The sequence below is a fragment of the Schistocerca americana genome, chromosome 4, assembly GCF_021461395.2.
Source record: "Schistocerca americana isolate TAMUIC-IGC-003095 chromosome 4, iqSchAmer2.1, whole genome shotgun sequence".
In the NCBI taxonomy this organism is placed as follows: domain Eukaryota; kingdom Metazoa; phylum Arthropoda; class Insecta; order Orthoptera; family Acrididae; genus Schistocerca; species Schistocerca americana.
Window position 1 is genome coordinate 293341025 of NC_060122.1, and position 23444 is coordinate 293364468.

At 40.2% G+C, this 23444-nt stretch overlaps 1 protein-coding gene across 1 annotated transcript in view; it reads left to right on the forward strand.

The window, feature by feature from the left end:
* The window catches only part of LOC124612705 (probable enoyl-CoA hydratase echA8), a 69155-nt gene extending 48860 nt beyond the window's left edge, over window positions 1-20295 (forward strand). Inside the window, exons 4-6 of the mRNA XM_047141052.1 lie at window positions 1227-1376; window positions 6051-6211; window positions 20113-20295. Of these exons, the coding sequence (XP_046997008.1) occupies window positions 1227-1376; window positions 6051-6211; window positions 20113-20202 (401 nt within the window). The 3' untranslated portion in view covers window positions 20203-20295. The remainder of the gene's footprint in view (window positions 1-1226; window positions 1377-6050; window positions 6212-20112) is intronic.
* The last annotated feature ends 3149 nt before the right edge of the window (window positions 20296-23444 follow it).

Below are 23444 nucleotides of genomic sequence, written 5' to 3' on the forward strand. Positions count from 1 at the left end.
TGCGGATAGGGGGGGCGTGTGGTCAGCACACCGCTCTCCCGGTCGGTACGATGGTATTCTTGACCAAGGCCACTACTAATCAGTTGATTAGCTCCTCAATTGGCATCACGAGGCTGAGTGCACCCCGAAAAAATGACAACAGTGCATGGTAGCCTGGATGGTCACCCATCCAAGTGCCAGCCAAACCCAGCAGTGCTTAACTTCGGTGATCTTACAGGAGCCGGTGTATCCACTGCGGCAAGGCCGTTGCCTACAGAATCTTACTCCAGCTGTAATCAGTATATGAAGATAGGCATAAAATTCTTCAGTTGTAAATGGCTTCCATACTTTTGCTGCTCTTTCCAAATTTTGTTGTACCTGATTTGCCTTCCTGTTGGTTTCGCATACTACTGTGTCATGCATTTCATCCATAAATATACTCTTGAAGGTGTCTTCTATAAAAAGAATTTTTGTTGCACATTATAGATCAGCCCTCCCCACAAAATATTATGTTTGAATAACTTTAAAGTCACAAAAGATTCCTTATGCCATTCAGTTCCATCTTTACCATGTAGAATGCCTGCAAAAAACAAAATTGCTTCACTGTTATTGTCAACTCTATCATTTTCATCACTACTCTTATCTCAACTTCAGTATCATTCCAAGCATCAATGGCATCTTCAATATTTGAAGCTTTCGAATTTAATTTCTTTTGCTTCAAAGTTTAATCCACTGTATTCAGATTCAGAGAGTTCTCATATATCATCAATGAGAATTCAGATTTGAGGTTCATTGTAGCAAAGCTTACACTATAACGAATAGTTCATAATGTGCAACAATAGCCAGCAAGAATTAGAATGCACTGTTGTAGTGATGTACACCCAGAGCTGAGTGGCTAACAACAATAAATTCATTGGGTTCCTCTAGTAACCAGTTTATAGAAGAAAGTATAATTTTTTTGTGTGGACACAAGGATTAATGAGTGATTAAGTCGCCTCTTCAACATAACATGCTATTGCATGAGGCAGCCTCAATAAATTCCCGGGTTACTTCCCTATTACAGTCTTCCCAGCAAAATACCAAACTGCAATCTTCACATCACTCCATTCTGAAATAGGTATGCATTATGTAGATTAATAATTTAATATAGCAAGCAAATCAGATACTGGGGACTGGACGTAATCTCTACTTCTTTATATATTTGAATGACTGCACATCTACATCTGAACAAATCTTGTTTTTCACAGGTGTACCACTTGTAGATGGTGGCACTGTCCGCTTACAAGCAATGGTTGGCCTGTCACGAGCACTGGATTTGATTCTAACAGGACGACCAATTAAAGCCAAAGAAGCCTTTGAGTGGGGTCTTGCAAATCGAGTGGTTGCCTGTGGAACAGGTAAACAGTATGAAGTTCTTTTTATATAGTCTTAGCATTCAGTTAGTGAAGGAAGCAAATAAAGAATGGCAACTTCCGTACTTCAATGTGTGTGCTCTGCATACAGTGACACAATTTGTTCCTATCATAAACAATTTAAATTCATCCTTTCTCTCTGTGCATTTTATTCTGTTACTTCACATAGACTAGTTTAAGTGTCTCATCTTTTAAAAATCCACACAGTATATTGTTTCATGTTTTCACATTACTAGAATTGACTAGAATTGACCCAGTATCTTCAAAGAGTAAAAAAATATTAATTAAAGTTAAATTTGGAACAATATTCAGTTTGAAAACTTCACAGCAACTACTTTTATTGTGATCCTCTCTAAGAAATTTTATTTTCAAGAGGATATGCCAGGGAAGCACCAGCATCTGGGACAGCTTTTTCATGATGCACAGAGGTCCTGCCACAAGAACTGAGCCACTTACAGAAAGTATTTGAGGGAAACTGTGACTGAAAAGGTTAGCCGGCTCCTGAAGATGTGTAAAATGGATTTAGTCTTCAGGGCTCCAACAAAAATTTGGCAATTTGTGAGGCCAGTAAAAGGCGATGTAGGCCTCACAATCCCCATAATATACTAAATGTCATGTGGTGTGGACAGTTTTATGTGAGATGGACTGTGTGTACTCTTGAATAGCTCCAGATAGAATATGAGATGTGTTCCACCTACAATAGCCTCAGAAATCAATGGTAGCAGAACATGCTCTAGAAAACAGGCAATGAATTGCTTTTGACAAGGCTTACGTTATTAACTTAAAAATGTCTATGGAAAAGCATAATAAAAGAAATTATAGAGATGACAACATCCCCAATAAAGATGACACTGCGCAGCTAAACCACAACTTGGGATACAGGACACAGTGATTCTGGTTGAGGCAGGCACACAACTTAAACATTATCTTATATGTCATTGGAGTGGGCATCAGTGATGTCACAGTTGGTAGCATGGCTGTATATAGATGGAAGCAGCAACCGCATGACATCCTTGATGATTTTTGTTATATGGGCTTCTATCTATGGTCTAAGGCATATTGAAAAGGAAGGATAGGTCACTCAGACTCAAGACTGAGAGGACCTACCCGTTATTGTCCAGAAGCTTAGCGACATTTTTAGGTGTGTAGAGTTTTCACGTGTTCAACTGGATCACATTGTAAGTTCACCATGATATTTCAGCAAGCAGGCTCATTGCCAACTTCACTTGGTTCCTGATGACTACTGCTCTGCCTGTGTTGGCATCCTACATTCATTGGCTGTTACCCTCTCCTTCACTCTGCTCCTGTCACTATCTGTGCAGTCACCATTGTGAGTGGTGAGGCTGGCAACGTCCAGCTGTGGACAAATTGGGCATTGCTCTCCTCATCACCACCCACTGTAGCGGCTGCACGGATGGTGACAGGAGTGGAGTGATGGAGAGGGTAATGGCCAGTGTGTATAGGATGCCAACATGAGCAGAGAAATAATCATAAAAAAGATCAGGAACCACCTGAAGATGGTGGTGAGTCTGCTGGAGTATTGTGGAGATGTTATGATATGACACAGGCGACACCCAAGAATTCTACAAGTTACAAATTTACCAGGAAAACATCAGACCACTTTTTTAGGCTTGTTTATATGTCTACTGACCTTTCTAGAACATACTAATATTGCTGGAGACATCATCAGACATTATAAAGACTCACATGCAGTTAGGAGAAGTGATCAAAAATTATATTAAACTGATTTAGAGAAATAAGTTTCAACTTACAAACTTGCAGATATTTAAGATAATTCTCATTTATTGTTCCATCTCAGTTGCACACTTTTTAATTTGATTGCATGTTTTGATCACTCTGCATCATCTTCAGATCTAAAACAAAGTAAAACTAAATACACTGAAGCACCAAAGAAACTGGTATAGGCATGCATATTCAAATCCTGAGATATGTAAACAGGCAGAAGACAACACTGTGGTCGGCAATGCCTATATAAGAAAACAAGTCTCTGACACAGTTGTTAGTTCTGTTACTGCTGCTACACAATGGCAGGTTATCAAGATTTAAGTGAGTTTGAATGTGGTGTTACAGTCAGTGCCCAAGTGATGGGACACAGCATCTCCAAGATAGCGATGAAGTGGGATTTTTGCAAACAACCATTTTACGAGAGTGGGACATTTGTAGCTGGAGAGATATAGGACCCCTGATATGTCTGGATACAACTCTGCCTTGCAACATGCTGTTCAGAAGAGATCTCCACCCTCTTGTACTCTTATGGATTTATGGACAGCCCTGCAGGCTTCATGGTGTCAGTTCCCTCTAGCACCACTTCATACATTATTCAAGTCCATTCCATGTCATGATGCAGCACTTCTGCTTGCTCGCAGGGGCCCTACACAGTATTAGGCAGGTGTACCAGTTTCTTCGGCTCTTCATTGTGTATACCATTTAATATTTGACAAAAGTAGAAAACAAAGGAATAATACATAAATGTAGAATTTACCTAAGAACTGCATCAGCAACCTGCCTTGTCTACTCAGAACAACGTATCAGAGTACTGTATTTTGCAACTTTGGTCAATGTTTTAAATAGGCAGATGTTGGAGGCAGCGGGAGAGGGGGGAGCGGAAATGGAGTGAGACTAATTGTAGGAGGGAAAAAGAAGTAGGGGGGGGGGGGGGATGGTGGGGAAGTCATGAATTTAAACAAGAGAGGTCATTTTAAAATTATAGAACGTGATGTAAAAATTCTCATTGAAAGACTAATAGTGTAGAACAATGTGTATCTAAAATATAAACAGTATAAAATAAGGAATTATAAAATGGAGTGAGGGAGGGATTGCGAGTTGGCAAAGAAGATGACGGAGGGGGTGGGAGGGAGAGGAATAGTGGCAGGGATGCTATGGGTTCAACAAGAGACTAAGGCTGCAAAAAGTGAATAATGTAAAAAAAAAAGTCTGGTAAGATACCAGACTAGATGCATAAATCTGTAAAAGTGGATAGAACAGCAGATTTTGAAATTGGAACTAGCTAAAACTAACAAGTGTCTGAAGATATTCAAAGTGTGAAACTTTTTAAGTATAAAGTCATAAGTTGTTACTCTGAAAATATACAAATGTATAAAGATTTTTTTCATTAAAATGTTAAAAGTGTAGGCCTAGTATGATGGATGTATAAATAGTGAAAAACATAAAGATCGTAAAATTACAGAAGTGGAATTATGTAGAGAACCTAGAACTGCATGAAGAGTCAGTAAATACTATGAAATAAAAAAATGAAGACATTGAAAGTACAAAGCCAATAAAAAATGTAAAACAATAAATTATGAAAGTGTAGCAACTAAAGTTATAGGGACATGGTGTGACATTCATGGTTAACTGCATTTGCTTGTGCTGGTGGCATTGTAGAGCAGATAATTTTGCAGTATGTACAAAGCCTGTCTCTATGCCAGCCTGCTGCTAGAACAGTGCATGAGCTGATGTATTGCTGCTGTCTCTTCTGGGTGAGTGGGGCTGTTGATCATACATGTGTTGTGGTGAGGTGGTCAATTGGAATAGACTTTCAAAGTTTCTAAAAAAATGCACTTGATAAAATAATTCTGCTGCTGATGTAATGTATTGCCAGGCTCTTGCAGACAGTGTGTAAAAATCTCAATCAATCATTGTCAGGAGGTGCCCTTAGGTTCATTGTGCAGCTCTTCCAAATGTGTATCTATCTGTTTAAAACATTGACCGAGTTGCAAAACACAGTATTCTGATATTCAGACAAGATGGGTTGCTGATGCAACTATTCAGGTAAATTCTACATTTATGTACAACTATTTTCTTTTCTACTGTTATAAAATATTAGATGGTACATATTTGGTTTTACCTTGTTTTTTATTTGAAAATGATCCAGAGTGATTGAAACATGTTATTGAATCAAAAACGTGTGCAACTGAGACAGAACAATAAATGAGAATTATCTTAAATATCTACTTGTACAAAGTTGCTGAATTCTCCCGAGACAATTATGTTGACTATAGTTACAAACTTGTACTTGATTCTCTTCTAAGATATCTTCTTAATCTAACATTGCTTCCATTAAACAGAATGTGAACTGGACAGCTCATCCAAAATGAAAAATTTCAGTGTTTTCCATGTTTATGAGCGCTTGACAAGGTGTCAGTTCAAGATATATCCTTGTGGCAGGTCTGTTTTTGCCTTTGTCATAATAATGATTAACAGTTTCTTTCAAATTTTGAATATCTTCAGATCAACCATAAATACAGTGCAGCTGCCAGTTCTATATGCTGTGTGCAACTTCTATAAGTCTTCCATTGACTTTATCATATTAATTTACATATTTTTATGTATGTTATGTGCTACTTTGCTTATTTTCAGTTTAATTACAATAATTAGAGAGATGGCAAAAGAAGATACTTTAGATTGTCATAATGCGCTTACACACACATCATTTTTCTTTCCTCCGTATTTTATTGTAATCTGGTCCAAAGATTCAATTTTTAAATATTTTTGTTCTGGTTTTATACCAGAATATTATTAGTGAGAATATGCACAAAATTAAAGAGTTATTTGTGTTCTGTGCATGTGCTCTTTCAATTTGAATTTTGGTAGCCATTTTGTATAATTAGATGCTACATAATTACTGTTTACTTCCAGCCCTGGGTCAAGCAGTCCAGCTTGCTTCGTCTTTAGTGAAGTTCCCACAAGCATGTATGTTAGCAGACAGGGATTCAGTTTATAACAGTGCCTTCAATGCAAAAACCTTTGATGAAGGAATGGAGTATGAAAAGAATAGTGCATCTGATGAAGTCATAGCTGTAAGTTATTTGCTTATTAAATGAAGTTGCCTCATGTAGACTTGTTTTATGGAAATCTGATTTTAATTAATATTTTTTACTCTTTTGCCCTGTACAAGAAAACACAGTAGTAAGACACTTTTCTTTTGAGAAGAACAGTTTTTATACCCCCATTGAGCCATTTTAATTTTCCACAATTTCCCTAAATCATGTGATACAAATAACCAGATGCTTCCTTGGAAGAAGGCAAAACTGTTATTACTGATACTTGGTGCCACTAACAAATGTTGTTTCATTATTGATTACATTTATACAGTGTCTTTGATTAATTACTAGCATTGGACAAAAAGTTGAAGCAGCTATTTTGAACCAGATGGAACGAGTTAGGAAGCCAAAAAAACAGTTCAGTAACAGTAAAAAGAGTACACGATATGTGTAATATCTTCATTAAAAAACTTAAAACTGAAAAAAGTGAGTAATAATAGCTGGAGAGAGAGCGTTTAATTACATCTCAATGAGGATTAAGTGAACCAACCAAGGTAGATTTCAAAGTCCAGTCAAGATGTTCAGGCTATTAATAGCCCCAAAGAACAATTTTGATGTAACAATCGCCATTTGTGTTATGTTATGCTGGAGAGCTGTGTTGAGCTATTGATATGCAGTAGTTCAGTAATTTTTGTGTATGTGTTGCTATTCTTGTCATTTAGAAACTCTTAATGCATGTCATATGATAAATAAATAATAGAGAGCAAATAAGGATGGGCTGCTGACCAGTGTGCACTGCAGGCAGTGAATTGAAACCTGTTTTCTGGACTACACAGTTATGAGTGACTAAGACAGACTGACTGACTGCTAAATGGCAGTACTAACATGAGGGCACTCCTGACGCATGATCAGTGTGTTGAACCCCGGTTGTAAGATTTAGAAGCACTCAGGCCTGGGCTAAGACTGTTTTGAACGTAGGTTTACCAAGGTTTAACACTATGCACATGTCTTCCAAAACTCTTTAGGTACTGGTAGACTAGCATACTACATATAGGATTGTCAGAGGCCCTGTTGCCATGTGAGAGTTCCTACGATGTGGGTTTCCTAGTTAAGTTTTTAATATAACTGAGGAAGCAGCAGTGTTTTTATTTATTTATTTGTTTTTTAAGCAGCTTTCTTTCTAGTTTACTTAGTCAAATTTACCTGGCATATGCATGAATAGCATTAAGCACTACCATGATTGTTTACTGTGTACAGAGTAAGTTTTTATGATGTCCTTGCCTTTTCTTAATGCATACCTTGACCTTTCTCACATCATCCACGTTGTGGGTGGGATCAACATGATGAATGAATAAATATGAGGTCTATTCAAAAAATTCCAGAACAGTCATAATTTCATGTCAGTGGTGTGTTAGGGTGAAATGTGGTTGGCATCCCTGCACACATCTGTGTTTAATAAGTAAGGCCATGCTGATAGTTTTGTTTGACTTCCTGTGAAGGATTATTTCATAATGAATTTGTTCCACTGGGACAAACTGTTAATCAGTGGTACTACCAGGATACGTTGCAACACCTGTGAGAAAATGTGACAAGGAAACTGTCTGAAATGTGGTGAGACAACTCATGGCTGTTGCATCACGACAATACCCCCTCACATTCATCCCTGTTGGTGCATGACTATTGCATAAAAAATGAAATCACTGTGCTGTCTCATCCTCTGTACTCTACAGATCTGGCCCTTGCAGACTTTTCTTATTTCCAAAGTTGAAAACCCCATTGAAATGATGAAGATTTGCAATGATAGACAAGATAAAAGAAAATTTGCAGTCTGCACTTCATGCGATCCAGCAAGAGGCATACCAAACTGCTTTGGGAAGTGGAATCGGCATTGGGAGCAGTGTATCAATTGTGGAGGAGAGTATTTCGAAAGAGACCATGCATAATAAGTAAAAGATAACTGTAGAAAAATTTTGTGGACGAAGTTCCAAAATTTTTTTGAACAGACTTTGTATGACTGAATGGATGAATAAAGGAACAAAAGGAGAAAGGACTGTGTTACTGGAAGGGTCTTGGTAGACTGTAAATAATGGAAGGAGTAAAGGTAACAACTCACAATATATTTGGGATGAGCAGTAGTCATAGGCATATAAACAATAATAAAAATGTTGCTAAGGCCTTGGGGCCCTCTCATTCTGGAATCTAATGACCTCCCTTTCCTTCTCAACCTTTTCTAATCTGCTGCTCTCTTCTCCCCTGGGGAAGAAACTAATCGCTCTGAATCCTAGGATATTATAGTGTATTTTTATATATGTACAAATGTCTCACCTCCTGAAGGTAAGTACTGGCCGGCAATTCTAGCAGTGCTCATAAAATTACAATACATCTACATCTACATCACACTTTGCAAGCCACCTAATGGTGTGTGGCAGAGGGTTCTTTTGATACCACTGTCTGATCCCTCCAACCCTGTTCCACTTGCAAATAGTGTGTGGGAAGAATGATTGTTGGTAAGCCTCTGTATTGGCTCTAATTTTTCAAATTTTCTCCTTGTGTTCAATATGTGAGATGTACGTGGCAGGAAGTAATATGTTGCCTGACTCCTCCTGAAAAGTGCTGTCCCAAAACTTCAATAGTAACTCTCTCCATGATGCACAATGCCTCTCATGTAACTTCTTCCAGTGGAGTTTGTTTAGCATCTCCGTAACGCTCTCTCACCAGCTAAACGATCCCATGACGAAATGTGCCGCTCTTTGGATCTTCTCTATTTCCGCTCTTTGGATCTTCTCTATTTTGTCTATCAGTCGTACATGATAGGGGTCCCAGATAGATGAATAATACTCAAGAATTGGGCAAACAGGCACCTTATAAGCCATTTCTTTCATGGACATTTCCTTAAGATTCTTCCGATGAGTCTGAGTCTGGTGTCTGGTTTTCCCACTGTATGTTTTATATGGTCATTCCACTTAAGGTCGCTCAGGATAGTTACTCCTAGATATTTTACGGCAGATGCTGTCTCCAGCTGTTTGTCATCAATAGTGTAGTTGTACGGTAGTGGATTTCTTTTCCTATACATGCGCAATATACTACATTTATTTACGTTCAGGGTCAACTGCCAGTGCCTGCACCAATCATCAATTCTCTGCAGGTTGTTCTGCAAATTCTTGTCATCTTCTGACGTTGCTACTTTGGTATAGAAAACTGCATCATCTGTGAATGGCCTTAAAGAGCATGCAATGCTTTCTACTTGATCATTTATATATATTGTGAACAGCAACGGTCCTATCACACTTCCCTGTGATATTCTGAATATTACCTTTACATCTGTCAATTTTGTTCTGTTAAGAGCAATGTGTTGAGTTCCATCTGCAAGAATGTCTTGAATCCAATTGCAAGTCTTCTCCAATACTCTGTGAGCCCATATTTTTTTAATTAATCAGCAATGCAGGACAGTGTCAAATGCCTTACTGAAATCAAGGAACATGGCATCTACGTGAGCGCCATTGTCCACTGCACTGTGGATCTCATGGAGAAACAGAGCGAGCTGAGTTTTGCAGGATCTATGTTTGCAGAATCCATTTTGATTTGTATAGAGATGATCATTTTCCAAAAACATGATAATTCTTGAGAATAAAACATGTTCCATAATTCTACAACAGATTGATGTCAACAATATTGGTCTATAATTGTGTCGATCTGTCTTATGGCCTTTCTTAAAAACGGGAATGACCTGTGCTTTTTTTTCCAGTCATTAGGTACCTTTTGTTGCTCAAGCAATCTACGATAAACTACTGCTAGAAAGGGAGCAAGTTCTTTTGCATAATCTTTAAAGAGTCTTATAGGTATCTCATTTGTTCCTGACACCTTTCCACTACTGAGCGATTTTAGCTGCTTTTTAATTCTGCAATCGGTTATCTCAATATCTGCCATTTCGACATTGGCATAACAATTGAAAGGATGGACAGTGTTACAATCTGCTGCGGTGAAATAACTTCGGAAGACCAAATTCAGTATTTCGGCTTTCTCTCTGTTATCTTCTGTTTCGGTGCCGGTGTGGTCACTGAGAGAACGAATAGATGATTTTGACCCACTTACTGATTTTACATACAACCAAAATCTCTTAGGGTTTTTACTCAGGTCGGTTGACAACATCTTACTTTTAAAATCATTGAATGCTTCTCTCATAGCTCTCCTTACACTCATTTTCACTTTGTTCAGCTTTTATTTATTAGCTAGGTTTTTACTTCTCTTGAATCTGAAATGAAGTGCCCTTTGTTTACGTAGTGCTTTTTTAACATGGCAATTAAACCATGGTGGATCTTTCCCATACCTTAAAACCTTACTAGGGCATATTGAATGATGCCTTTGAATTTTTTTCCATTTGTTCTCCACATCTTTGTCCTCTTCACTGAATATTTGATGCTGACTGCTGATATATTCTGAAATTTGTATCCTGTCACCCTTGCTGAGCAAATATATCTTCCTACCTTTCTTAACATTTGTTATAGGCCCTGTCGTCATAGATGCTGTCACAGCCTTATGATCACTGATACCTTCCTCTACGTTAACGGATTCAATAAGTTCAGGTCTATTTGTTGTCAGGAGATGTAAGACATTATCCTTTTGAGTTGGTTTTCTAACTATCTGCTCAAGGTAATTTTCGGACAAGACATCCAGGACAATGCCTCGTGAATCCCTGTCTCGGGCGCCAGTTTTGATGGCATAAGACTCCCAGTCTTTATCTGGTAAGTTGAGGTCACCCCCTGTTACAACAGCATGATCAGGAAAATTAATATTGATATTCTGCAAGTTGTGTCTGAAGTGCTCTACAACTACAGATCCCGACCCAGGTGGTCTATAGAAGCATCTGATCACCATTTTTGACTGGACAAATGTAAGGATGTAGAGGCGCATATCACTAGGGGTAAGATAGATACTGCCTACAGGAAAATTAAAGAGACCTTTGGAGAAAAGAGAACCACTTGCATGAATATCAAGAGGTCAGATGGAAACCCAGTTCTAAGCAAAGAAGGGAAAGCAGAAAGGTGGAAGGAGTATGTAGAGGGCCTATACAGGGGCGATGTTCTTGAGGACAATATTATGGAAATGGAAGAGGAGGTAGATGAAGATGAAATGGGAGATATGATACTGCGTGAAGAGTTTGACACAGCACTGAAAGACCTAAGTTGAAACAAGGCCCCGGGAGTAGACAACATTCCATTAGAACTACTGACAGGCTTGGGAGAGCCGGTGCTGACAAAACTCTATCATCTGGTGAGCAAGATGTATGAGACAGGCGAAATTCCCTCAGACTACAAGAAGAATATAATAATTCCAATCCCAAAGAAAGAAGGTGTTGACAGATGTGAAAATTACCGAACTATCAGTTTAATAAGTCACAGCTGCAAAATACTAACGCGAATTCTTTACAGACGAATGGAACAACTGGTAGAAGCTGACCTTGGGGAAGATCAGTTTGGATTCCGTAGAAATGTTGGAACACGTGAGGCAATACTGAACCTACAACTTATCTTAGAAGAGAGATTAAGGAAAGGCAAACCTACATTTCTGGCATTTGTAGACTTAGAGAAAGCTTTTGACAATGTTGACTGGAATACTCTCTTTCAAATTCTGAAGGTGGCAGGGGTAAAACACAGGGAGCGAAAGGCTATTTACAATTTGTACAGAAAGCAGATGGCAGTTATAAGAGTCGAGGGACATGAAAGGGAAGCAGTGGTTTGGAAGGGAGTGAGACAGGGTTGTAGCCTCTCCCCGATGCTATTCAATCTGTATATTGAGCAAGCAGTAAAGGAAACAAAAGAAAAATCTGGAGTAGGTATTAAAATCCATGGAGAAGAAATAAAAACTCTGAAGTTTGCCGATTACATTGTAATTCTGTCAGAGACAGCAAAGGACTTGGCAGAGCAGTTGAACGGAATGGACAGTGTCTTGAAAGGAGGATATAAGATGAACATCAACAAAAGCAAAATGAGGATAATGGAATGTGGTCAAATTAAGTCAGGTGATGCAGAGGGAATTAGATTAGGAAATGAGACACTTAAAGTAGTAAAGGAGTTTTGCTACTTGGGGAGCAAAATAACTGATGATGGTCGAAGTAGGGAGGATATAAAACATAGACTGGCAATGGCAAGGAAAGCGTTTCTGAAGAAGAGAAATTTGTTAACGTCGAGTATAGATTTAAGTGTCAGGAAGTCGTTTCTGAAAGTATTTGTATGGAGTGTAGCCATGTATGGAAGTGAAACATGGACAATAAATAGTTTGAACAAGAAGAGAATAGAAGCTATCGAAATGTGGTGCTACAGAAGAATGCTGAAGATTAGATGGGTAGATCATATAACTAATGAGGAGGTATTGAATAGGATTGGGGAGAAGAGGAGTTTGTGGCACAACTTGACAAGAAGAAGGGACCGGTTGGTAGGACATGGGACATGTTCTGAGGCATCAAGGGACCACAAATTTAGCATTGTAGGGCAGCGTGGAGGGTAAAAATCGTAGAGGGTGACCAAGAGATGAATACACTAAGCAGATTCAGAAGGATGTAGGTTGCAGTAAGTTCTGGGAGATGAAGAGGCTTGCACAGGATAGAGTAGCACGGAGAGCTGCATCAAACCAGTCTCAGGACTGAAGACCACAACAACAACACATGGGCTAGGTTTATGTAACAAATACAAGATGCCATACAACAGTATAGATAGTGAGGAATAAGCACAACTACAATGACTGTCACTGTACAAAAGTACATGAACTACATATACAATAACATAGGCAGTGTAACGCACAACATAAAAAAAAAACAGCCAATAGCTACTGTACAAGTATAGTTAATGATCTAACAGGACAATAGTTCACATTGGATACAATTTATGGTGTAGCCACGAGGCAAGATAGGTACAGTACAGTTTTAGCTAGTGTTAAATAACACAATGAGTGAAATCAGAAAGAGTGATCACCAGGCAGTGATGGCATATATAGATGGCATGTCATAGGTGATGCTGGAAGGTGCCTGCACAGCCCACCATGTGCGGTCGCTTGGCAGCAGTGTCTCCCCCTGGCAGCCATGCTTTGCAATAGTGGACACAGTGTGACAGTCATATCATATGTGCCAGTCATGTGTCTTGGTAAGTCAACCCCCACCCGATGATGTTGAGCAGTGCTCCAAACCAGGCCGATGTTGTTGGAAACATCAGATAGCCCCTCTAGTTTTGCCAGCTCCTGCTCAGTACAGACAGAAGCACACATCTGGAAAGTCCCCACCTGACAATGCAGTCTTAGTCATGGTGGCTCCGACATTGGTTGCAGAGGCCACTGACTCAAGTCCACATCGGGTTCTGGCATGGAAGGGAACTCCAGTGGTGAGGCCTGGGCCGATACCACAGCCTGATCTTCTCCTGACATCCAGTACTAGACCAAGAAACCTATAAACAGAGGGAGATGAGGGCAAGGACAGGATTGGCGAACAGGGCTGTGAACCAGAGGGCAGGTACAGCTTCGAATCAGGAGGGGAGATAGCAGAAGGCCCAATGGAAGAGAAATGAAAGGCAGCATCACCATAATGTATGTCTGCCAGACGTGGCAGCAGCTGGGTCCTCCACACATATGGAGCTGATTTTGATGGCATGCCACCACTGTCCGGTCCCACATGGCCAGAGTGAACATGCAGTGTCCTCACTGCTTCTGTTGCACACCTGCCAGAATCCATGTGACCTGGCATCCAAAACTTTGCAGCCACACAAGGGTGCCTGTCCAGAAGCATGGAGACGGTGCTGCGGATGGCCCCACAGATGTTGGCAGCTTGAGACGGAGGAGTGTGTGGGGCTTATGGTCATGGAGGATTTTCACTATACTCTTCTTCCCTATTGGTGTTGAGCTGCAGCAATACAAAAAATGTTAGCACCTCATCCGTAGAAGCATCAGCCACATATTACTTCATCTGCATTTTAAAAGCGAGTCTTTTGGTGTCACCATTTGATTGGAGGTGCGGGGCAAAGTCAGGACATGCGGGGACCAAGCAGCAATTGGTATTGTAATTGTAAACTGTCAAAGCTGCATTGGTAAAGTACCGGAACTTCAAGCGCTGATAGAAAGCACCGAAGCTGAAATCGTTATAGGTACAGAAAGCTGGCTGAAGCCAGAAATAAATTCTGCCGAAATTTTTACAAAGGCACAGACAGTGTTTAGAAAGGATAGATTGCATAAAACCAATGGTGGTGTGTTTGTCGCTGTTAGTAGTAGTTTATCCTGTAGTGAAGTAGAAGTGGATAGTTCCTGTGAATTGTTATGGGTGGAGGTTACACTCAACTACCGAGCTAGGTTAATAATTGGCTCCTTTTACCGACCTCCCGACTCAGCAGCATTAGTGGCAGAACAACTGACAGAAAATTTGGAATACATTTCACATAAATTTTCTCAGCATGTTATAGTCTTAGGTGGAGATTTCAATTTACCAGATATAGACTGGGACACTCAGATGTTTAGGACCGGTGGTAGGGACAGAGTATCGAGTGACATTATACTGAGAGCATTATCTGAAAATTACCTCGAGCAATTAAACAGAGAACTGACTCATGGAGATAACATCTTGGACCTACTGATAACAAACAGACCTAAACTTTTCGACTCTGTAAGCGCAGAACAGGGAATCAGTGATCATAAGGCCGTTGCAGCATCCCTGAATATGGAAGTTAATATGAATATAAAAAAGAGAGGAAGGTTTATCTGTTTAACAAGAGTAATAGAAGGGAGATTTCAGACTACCTAACAGATCAAAACGAAAATTTCTGTTCCGACACTGACCAAGTTGAGTGTTTATGGAAAAAGTTCAAGGCAATCGTAAAATACGTTTTAGACAGGTACGTGCCGAGTAAAACTGTGAGGGACGGAAAAAACCCACCGTGGTTCAACAACAAAGTTAGGAAACTACTGCGAAAGCAAAGAGAGCTTCACTGCAAGTTTAAACGCAGCCAAAACCTCTCAGACAAACAGAAGCTAAACGATGTCAAAGTTAGCGTAAGGAGGGCTATGCGTGAAGTGTTCAGTGAATTCGAAAGTAAAATTCTATGTACCGACTTGACAGAAAATCCTAGGAAGTTCTGGTCTTACATTAAATCAGTAAGTGGCTCAAAACAGCATATCCAGACACTCCAAGATGATGATGGCATTGAAACAGAGGATGACACGCATAAAGCTGAAATACTAAACACCTTTTTCCAAAGCTGTTTCACAGAGGAAGACCGCACTGCAGTTCCTTCTCTAAATCCTCGCACAAACGAACAAATGGCTGACATCAAAATAAGTGTCCAAGGAATAGAAAAGCAACTGGAATCACTCAACAGAGGAAAGTCCACTGGACCTGACAGGATACCAATTCGATTCTACACAGAGTACGCGAAAGAACTTGCCCCCCTTCTAACAGCCATGTACCGCAAGTCTCTAGAGGAACGGAAGGTTCCAAATGATTGGAAAAGAGCACAGGTAGTCCCAGTCTTCAAGAAGGGTCGTTGAGCAGATGTGCAAAACTATAGACCTATATCTCTGACGTCGATCTGTTTTAGAATTTTAGAACATGTTTTTTGCTCGCGTATCACGTCATTTCTGGAAACCCAGAGTCTACTCTGTAGGAATCAACATGGATTCCGGAAACAGCAATCATGTGAGACCCAACTCGCTTTATTTGTTCATGAGACCCAGAAAATATTAGATACAGGCTCCCAGGTAGATGCTATTTCCCTTGACTTCCGGAAGGCATTCGATACCGTTTCGCACTGTCGCCTGATAAACAAAGTAAGAGCCTACGGAATATCAGACCAGCTGTGTGGCTGGATTGAAGAGTTTTTAGCAAACAGAACACAGCATGTTGTTATCAATGGAGAGACGTCTACAGACGTTAAAGTAACCTCTGGCGTGCCACAGGGGAGTGTTATGGGACCATTGCTTTTCACAATATATATAAATGACCTAGTAGATAGTGTCGGAAGTTCCATGCGGCTTTTCGCGGATGATGCTGTAGTATACAGAGAAGTTGCAGCATTAGAAAATTGTAGTGAAATGCAGGAAGATCTGCAGCGGATAGGCACTTGGTGCAGGGAGTGGCAACGGACCCTTAACGTAGACAAATGTAATGTATTGCGAATACATAGAAAGAAGGATCCTTTATTGTATGATTATATGATAGCGGAATAAACACTGGTAGCAGTTACTTCTGTAAAATATCTGGGAGTATGCATGCGGAACGATTTGAAGTGGAATGTAGTCCATCAACAAAGGAGGTGGCTTACAAAAAGACTCGTTCAACCTATACTTGAGTATTGCTCATCAGTGTGGGATCCGTACCAGGTCGGGTTGACAGAGGAGATAGAGAAGATCCAAAGAAGAGCGGCGCGTTTCGTCACAGGGTTATTTGGTAACCGTGATAGCATTACGGAGATGTTTAGCAAACTCAAGTGGCAGACTCTGCAAGAGAGGCGCTCTGCATCGCAGTGTAGCTTGCTCACCAGGTTTTGAGGGGGTGCGTTTCTGGATGAGGTATCGAATATATTGCTTCCCGACTGGAACAGAAAAGGGAGGTAATGACAGTGGCACATAAAGTGTCCTCCGTCACACACCGTTGGGTGGCTTGCGGAGTATAAATGTAGATGTAGATGTAGAGGTGGAAAGGTGGAGACAGCAGGTGTTGAATTCCATTTCTGTGGCAGAACTCACTGGAAACTGGGGAGCAAAAGTGTGGTCCACTGTAAGACACCAACATGAGAGGAAGTCCTTCAATATCAAACATTCTGTTGAGTGCTGCAGCTGTAGCCTTTGCACTCCTTGACTGACAATTGACCACATACTGGAAGTTGGAGTATGCATCGAGGAAAATCAGCCAGGTGGTATCCAGGAAGGGGCCCACAAAAGTTGACATGAACCTTTGAAATATTGCTGGTGCACCCCAAAAACTAATCATTTGAAACAATACAGGGTGTACATGAATTCTGGGAACACTTTCAGTTATTTATTGCACAAGACCTAAACATTGTACAGATGTCATGCATATTTTGTTTTGAAGAGAAACCCTGAAAGTTTTTTTACAAACATTTGATATGCGAACCATGAGTGACCCAGCAAACGTCAATATGGTAATTGAATTCTTGCCATACCCATCCCAGCAGGGCATCATCGACTGTGGCAGTTGCTTCCTGTATTCTCTCCTGGAGCTCTGCTACATCACGTGGTAGAGGCGGTTGTAGTGTTGGCTGAAGAGCCAACACTGTGTTTCTAGAGGAGGCCGAAATGCACGCGTTTAATTACACGCTGACTGGTGTGAGGTCTGGAACAGGACAATATCTTGAGAATTGCAAATAAAGTACGTAGTTGATATAATACTTAACTTTAATCCACAATTGTAGAACATCTCTCTTAACGGTACATGTTATAACCACAATATATATAGCAAAGGATTATGGCGCCTTGCTAGGTCGTAGCAAATGACGTAGCTGAAGGCTATGCTAACTATCGTCTCGGCAAATGAGAGTGTATCGGTCAGTGTAGCTTCACTAGCAAAGTCGGCTGTACAACTGGGGCGAGTGCTAGGATGACTCTCTAGACCTGCCGTGTGGCGGCGCTTGGTCTGCAATCACTGATAGTGGCGACACGCGGGTCCGACGTATACTAATGGACCGCGGCCGATTTAAAGGCTACCACCTAGCAAGTGTAGTGTCTGGCGGTGACACCACAGCGGTACATACACCAGATCCTTAATGTGTCCCCACAGAAAAAAGTCACATGGAGTGAGATCTGGTGATCGGGGAGGCCATTTCATGAAACAGCTGTCCCCTTCTGTAGCACGGCACCTGCACTCACCATGTTTGCGACCAGAGTTGACTATCAGCAAATTACCAAACTATGCTGTGGCAGTATACATGGGGGAAAAAAAAACTTTCAGGGCTTCTCTTCAAAATGACATATGTATGATATCTGTACAATGTTTGGTTCTTGTGCAATAAATAATTGAAAATGTTCCCGGACTTTATGTACACCCTGTATAATCCATGCAGCATGTTGACTACCAGAATCTTCTGTGATTCCTCATCCAGGGGTAGTTAAGAGTAAGCTTTGGAGAGATTGACCTGCAGAAACTGCTAGCTTCTCGCAAGTGCAAAGAAAAGCTCATCTAGTTTTGGAATGGGATACATATCAACCTCTGACCGGGAATTGAACATAACATTAGTCTCCATAAAAGCACAGTTTTCCTGACAGGTTTTGACAACAACCAGGAATGTTGCCCACTGACTTACAGACATGGATTCAATGATGTCCAAGGCTGTCAATCTATCTAGCTCATTTTTGACAGCATGCCCCAGTGCGAAGGGCATGAGTCATGCAGAGAAGAATAGAATTTAACAGGGATGCAGAGGCACTTATGGCCCACATTTTCCCAAATGAACAGCATTTCTTTGCTGAGAGATGAGCTTCTTTCCTGCAAAAGCTACTTTCAGTAGCCATTGGATTTGAAAAAGCTCAATTGAATGTGTGTAAAACAAGAGTAATTACAATGACTGACTGTTCCTGGTCAAGTCAGGTTTGTTAACAAACCATGTCCAGTAGACAAGCTGAATGATTAAAACTTGTTATGGGGCACTCCTAGAATGAGAGTCTGTGTTGCTTATCGCTAGTAAACCTTTGTGGAATAATTTAAGCCATGTAGACTACAAGTGTCAAATATCAAACTGCTCATCTCAGCATCCTCTACATTGCCATGGAAAGTTTTAAACATCCACCATTACACAGTACATATGCTGCCTCACAGAATTTATTGTTGAAAAGCTTCACCTGCTCATGATGTGTAGTGTTTCCTTGGTGAACACAATTAACCTGTGTGAAAAGGAAAATGTGGTGTTGTGTAAAATAATTTTTGATCCTTTAATGAAGATGACAAATCAAAATAATTAAAATCCACATCTGTAGAAATACCCTGAAATCATTCCTTAACTGGTTTGTGACTTCACTGTTTCTCCTATCAAAATCATAATATATTTTATTTCTTTCTGCAGTTTGTTAGCTTTTACTTTTCTAAAATCAGATAACTGTTCATTATACACAAGTGTCCAAAATACAAAAATTATAAGAAGTAAAATCTAGAGAACAAGTTATGAATTTGTGTAAAGGTGCTGCATGTGCTCTATGAATACAATGTTGTGCCTTCAGTAACTTCTTTCTTTTTGGGCTCTAACAGCACGACAGAATCACTAAACTAAACTCCGTCCGAACAGACCTTGGCAGGTCCAACGGTACCGACCGGCCGCCGTGTCATCCTCTGCCCACGGGCATCTCTGGAGGCAGATACAGAGGGGCATGCGGTCAGCACACCATTCTCCCAGCCATATGTCAGTTTATGAGAGCAGGGCCGCTACCTCTCAGTCAAGCGGCTCCTAATTTTTGCCGCACAAGGGCAGAGTGCACCGCACTTGTCAATAGCACTCAGCAGACCGGACGGTCACCCATCCAAATGCTAGCCCAGCCCGACATTGCTTAACTTTGGTGATCTGATGGGAGCTGGTGTTACCGCTGTGGCGAGGCCATTGGCACAGAATCACTAGTGTATTCATAAATAAGTAAATGGTTACTATGACTAAGCACCCCAACAGAACATCGAGGCCATAATACTGACAACCAGTGTTTAAATCACAGTTGAAATTTTTGTACCAATGCCAGTGAATTGTGTGCTTCAATAACTCATGGCCTCTTAAAAAAAATGCATTGTATGAAGGATAGTGAAAAGAACCTGGACTCAGTGTGTGAAATATTATTGCAATGGGAATTTTATATTTATTGAGCTGGCATTACTAGCAGAGAAGACATAAAGGTAGAGATGGAGGTGGTGGTGACGTGTATGTAGTGAGTTTGTGTCAGTTTGAACTGATGTTAAATGTTAAATGTTTCAGGAGGCTGTTAAAGGAGCAAGAAGGTTCCTCTCTGGCACTGGAAAGCATGGGACAACTCAAAACTTGACAGAAGATTTTTCTCCACAATGACACTAGCTTTACTTTAAATATCATATGTATAATACTTGACTCTATAATGACACTTGGTAATGTTTCATGAAATAAATTTTATTTTATCAAAAACAGTAATGTACTGAAGACTTTCTGACCGTTCACTGTGTGTAGGTCCCATCATCAAGAAGAATCTTCAGAGATGTGGGGTGACTCAAGGTATACGTTAACAAAAGAAAAACAGTTGTTAGAAAGTGTCACTACAGTGTGCTTACACAGGTTAAATTTAACACAAAAAAACCAACACATCAGCTGCTTATATTGCAAGAAGATGTTTCTTCTTTAGTCATATGAAATGAGAGCTGTTTGTCTCCTGCTGGTAGCTTAGTATTTATGACCACATTAATACTCATCAAAGTTGTCTACCTTTGTAACAGTTACATAAATTTGTAATAATTAAGGCTTGTTTACAATGAACATTGATAGTTGTCATGCAACCAATGAGTCTTTAAAGCATGAATCCAAATTAATTAAATAGTGTCTGTGGCCAATAAGATGTTTTTAAATTTTCTTTTCATTTTGTGAGAATTTGTTTCTTTCTTGTGCCATGTTTGTTTGATAATGATTTGAAAGACCATTGTGTCAGAATGTGGACCCCTACTCTGGTTCCTAGAAAGTCAAGCAAAGTGTTCTTTTGTGTTGTTTTGTGATTGTATAGATAACAGTTTAACTTAATCTTGATCATGTTGAGCTCCACAGTTGATATCTATTTATATTAATAAGAAACCACCACTGCTATATTTATACATATTTATTACATCACAACCGATTTCATTAAAAAGAACATAATCGATTTAACTGCCAATAGTCTTCATAAGAAATCCCCACAGATTTGTGCCATGACTTGAGAAGTCTAGTTGTCTTATGCAGTCAAATGCCAAAGAAACTGGTGTAGGCATGCACATTCAAATACAGAGATATGTAAACAGGCAGAATACGGTCCTGCGGTTGACAGCGCCTATACAAGACAACAAGCGGGCACAGTTGTTAGATAGGTGACTGCTGCTACAATGGCAGGTTATAAAAATTTGAGTTTGAACATGGCGTTACAGTCGGTGCACTAGCCATGAGATGCAGCATCTCTGAGGTAGCGATGAACTGTTGATTTTCCTGTACAACCATTTCACAAGTCTATCGTGGATATCAGGAATCCAGTAAAACATCAAATCGCTGCAGCTGGAAAAAAATCCTGCAAGAACAGGACCAACAATGACTGAAGAGAATTGTTCAACATGACAGAAGTGTAACCCTTTCGCAAATTGCTGAAGATTTCAGTGCTGGGCCATTAATAAGTGTCAACGTGTGAACCATTCAATGAACATCATTGATATGGGCTTTTGGAGCCGAAGGCCCACTCATGTTCCATTGACGACTGCATGACACAAAGCTTTACGTCTCACTTGGGCTCGTCAACACAGACATTGGACTGTTGATGATTGGAAACATGTTGCCTGGTCGGACGAGTTTCATTTCAAATTATTTTGAGCAGATGGACATGTACAAGTATCGAGACAACCTCATGAATCCATGGACCCTGCATGTCAACAGAGGATTGTTCAAGCTGGTGGACACTTTGTAATGGTGTGAGACATGCAGTTGGAGTGATATGGGGTCCCCAATACATCTAGATACGACTGACAGGTGATGCGTACGTAAGTATCCTGTCTGATCCTGCATCCATTCATATCCATTGTGCATTCCGATGGACTTGGGCAATTCCAGCAGCTCAATGCGACACCCCACATGCCCAGAATTGCTACAGAGTGGCTCCAGGAATGCTCTTCTGAATTTAAACACTTCTGCTGGCCACAAACTCCCTAGACATGAACATTATTGAGCATATCTGGGATGCCTTGCAACATGCTGTTCAGAAGAGTTCCCCATCCCCTTGTACTCTTACAGAGAATATGAATAGTGTACACAAGGGATATAGGTTCTTACTTCGTCCAAATATGTGTGTGTTATTCAGTATGACACATATTCGATAGCTTGCAAGTAACCATAAAATGTGTACTTGCAAAGACAGTGCATTTCAAGAGGAGTTGGAAGTGTTTTATTGGCTGGCAACTTCTTCATTAATGAATATCTTAGCAAACATATAAATGTCACATAATGTGAGTTTGGTTTCTATCTATCAAAAGTTAAGAAATGAGAACACTGTAAATGGAGATTAAAAATTATTTTGATGATGTGTCGCTACAACAGCCTGCAGTTTATGTGGTGTACTTGTTATAAGGCATGACAAGGTTCACGATAGTAAAGGAATGCTGGCACAAACTGGCCCCTAGCTCAGGGATCACAAAATGCATATCCATCAATGATGGGCAAAGTTCCCTGAAGTATTTGCTATCTTGAACAACTCTGAGGCAAATGTTTTAAATTTTGTGGACATTGTGAGCATTATCCTCATAATTGTATTATCCTTATAAGAACTGATTTACCATCTCTCCACAATGACTGAGATACTGAACTCAATAGAGGAAAAGGTTAATATTATTCATTTTACTTAATATTCATTTATACAGGGTTATTACAAATTATTGAAGCAATTTCACAGCTCTACAATAACTTTATTATTTGAGATATTTTAACAATGCTTTGCACACACATACAAAAACTCAAAAAGTTTTTTTAGGCATTCACAAATGTTCGATATGTGCCCCTTTAGTGATTCGGCAGACATCAAGCCGATAATCAAGTTCCTCCCACACTCGGCGCAGCATGTCCCCATCAATCAGTTCGAAAGCATTGTTGATGCGAGCTCGCAGTTCTGGCACGTTTCTTGGTAGAGGAGGTTTAAACACTGAATCTTTCACATCATTATGCGTGAAACTTTCCCGCATGCGTTCAACTGTTTCTTCGCTCACTGCAGGCCGACCCGTTGATTTTTCCTTACAGAGGCATCCAGAAGCTTTAAACTGCGCATACCATCGCCGAATGGAGTTAGCAGTTGGTGGATCTTTGTTGAACTTCGTCCTGAAGTGTCGTTGCACTGTTATGACTGACTGGTGTGAGTGCATTTCAAGCACGACATACGCTTTCTCGGCTCCTGTCGCCATTTTGTCTCACTGCACTCTCGAGCGCTCTGGCGGCAGAAACCTGAAGTGTGGCTTCAGCCGAACAAAACTTTATGAGTTTTTCTACGTATTTGTAGTGTGTCGTGACCATATGTCAATGAATGGAGCTACAGTGAATTTATGAAATCGCTTCAATCATTAGTA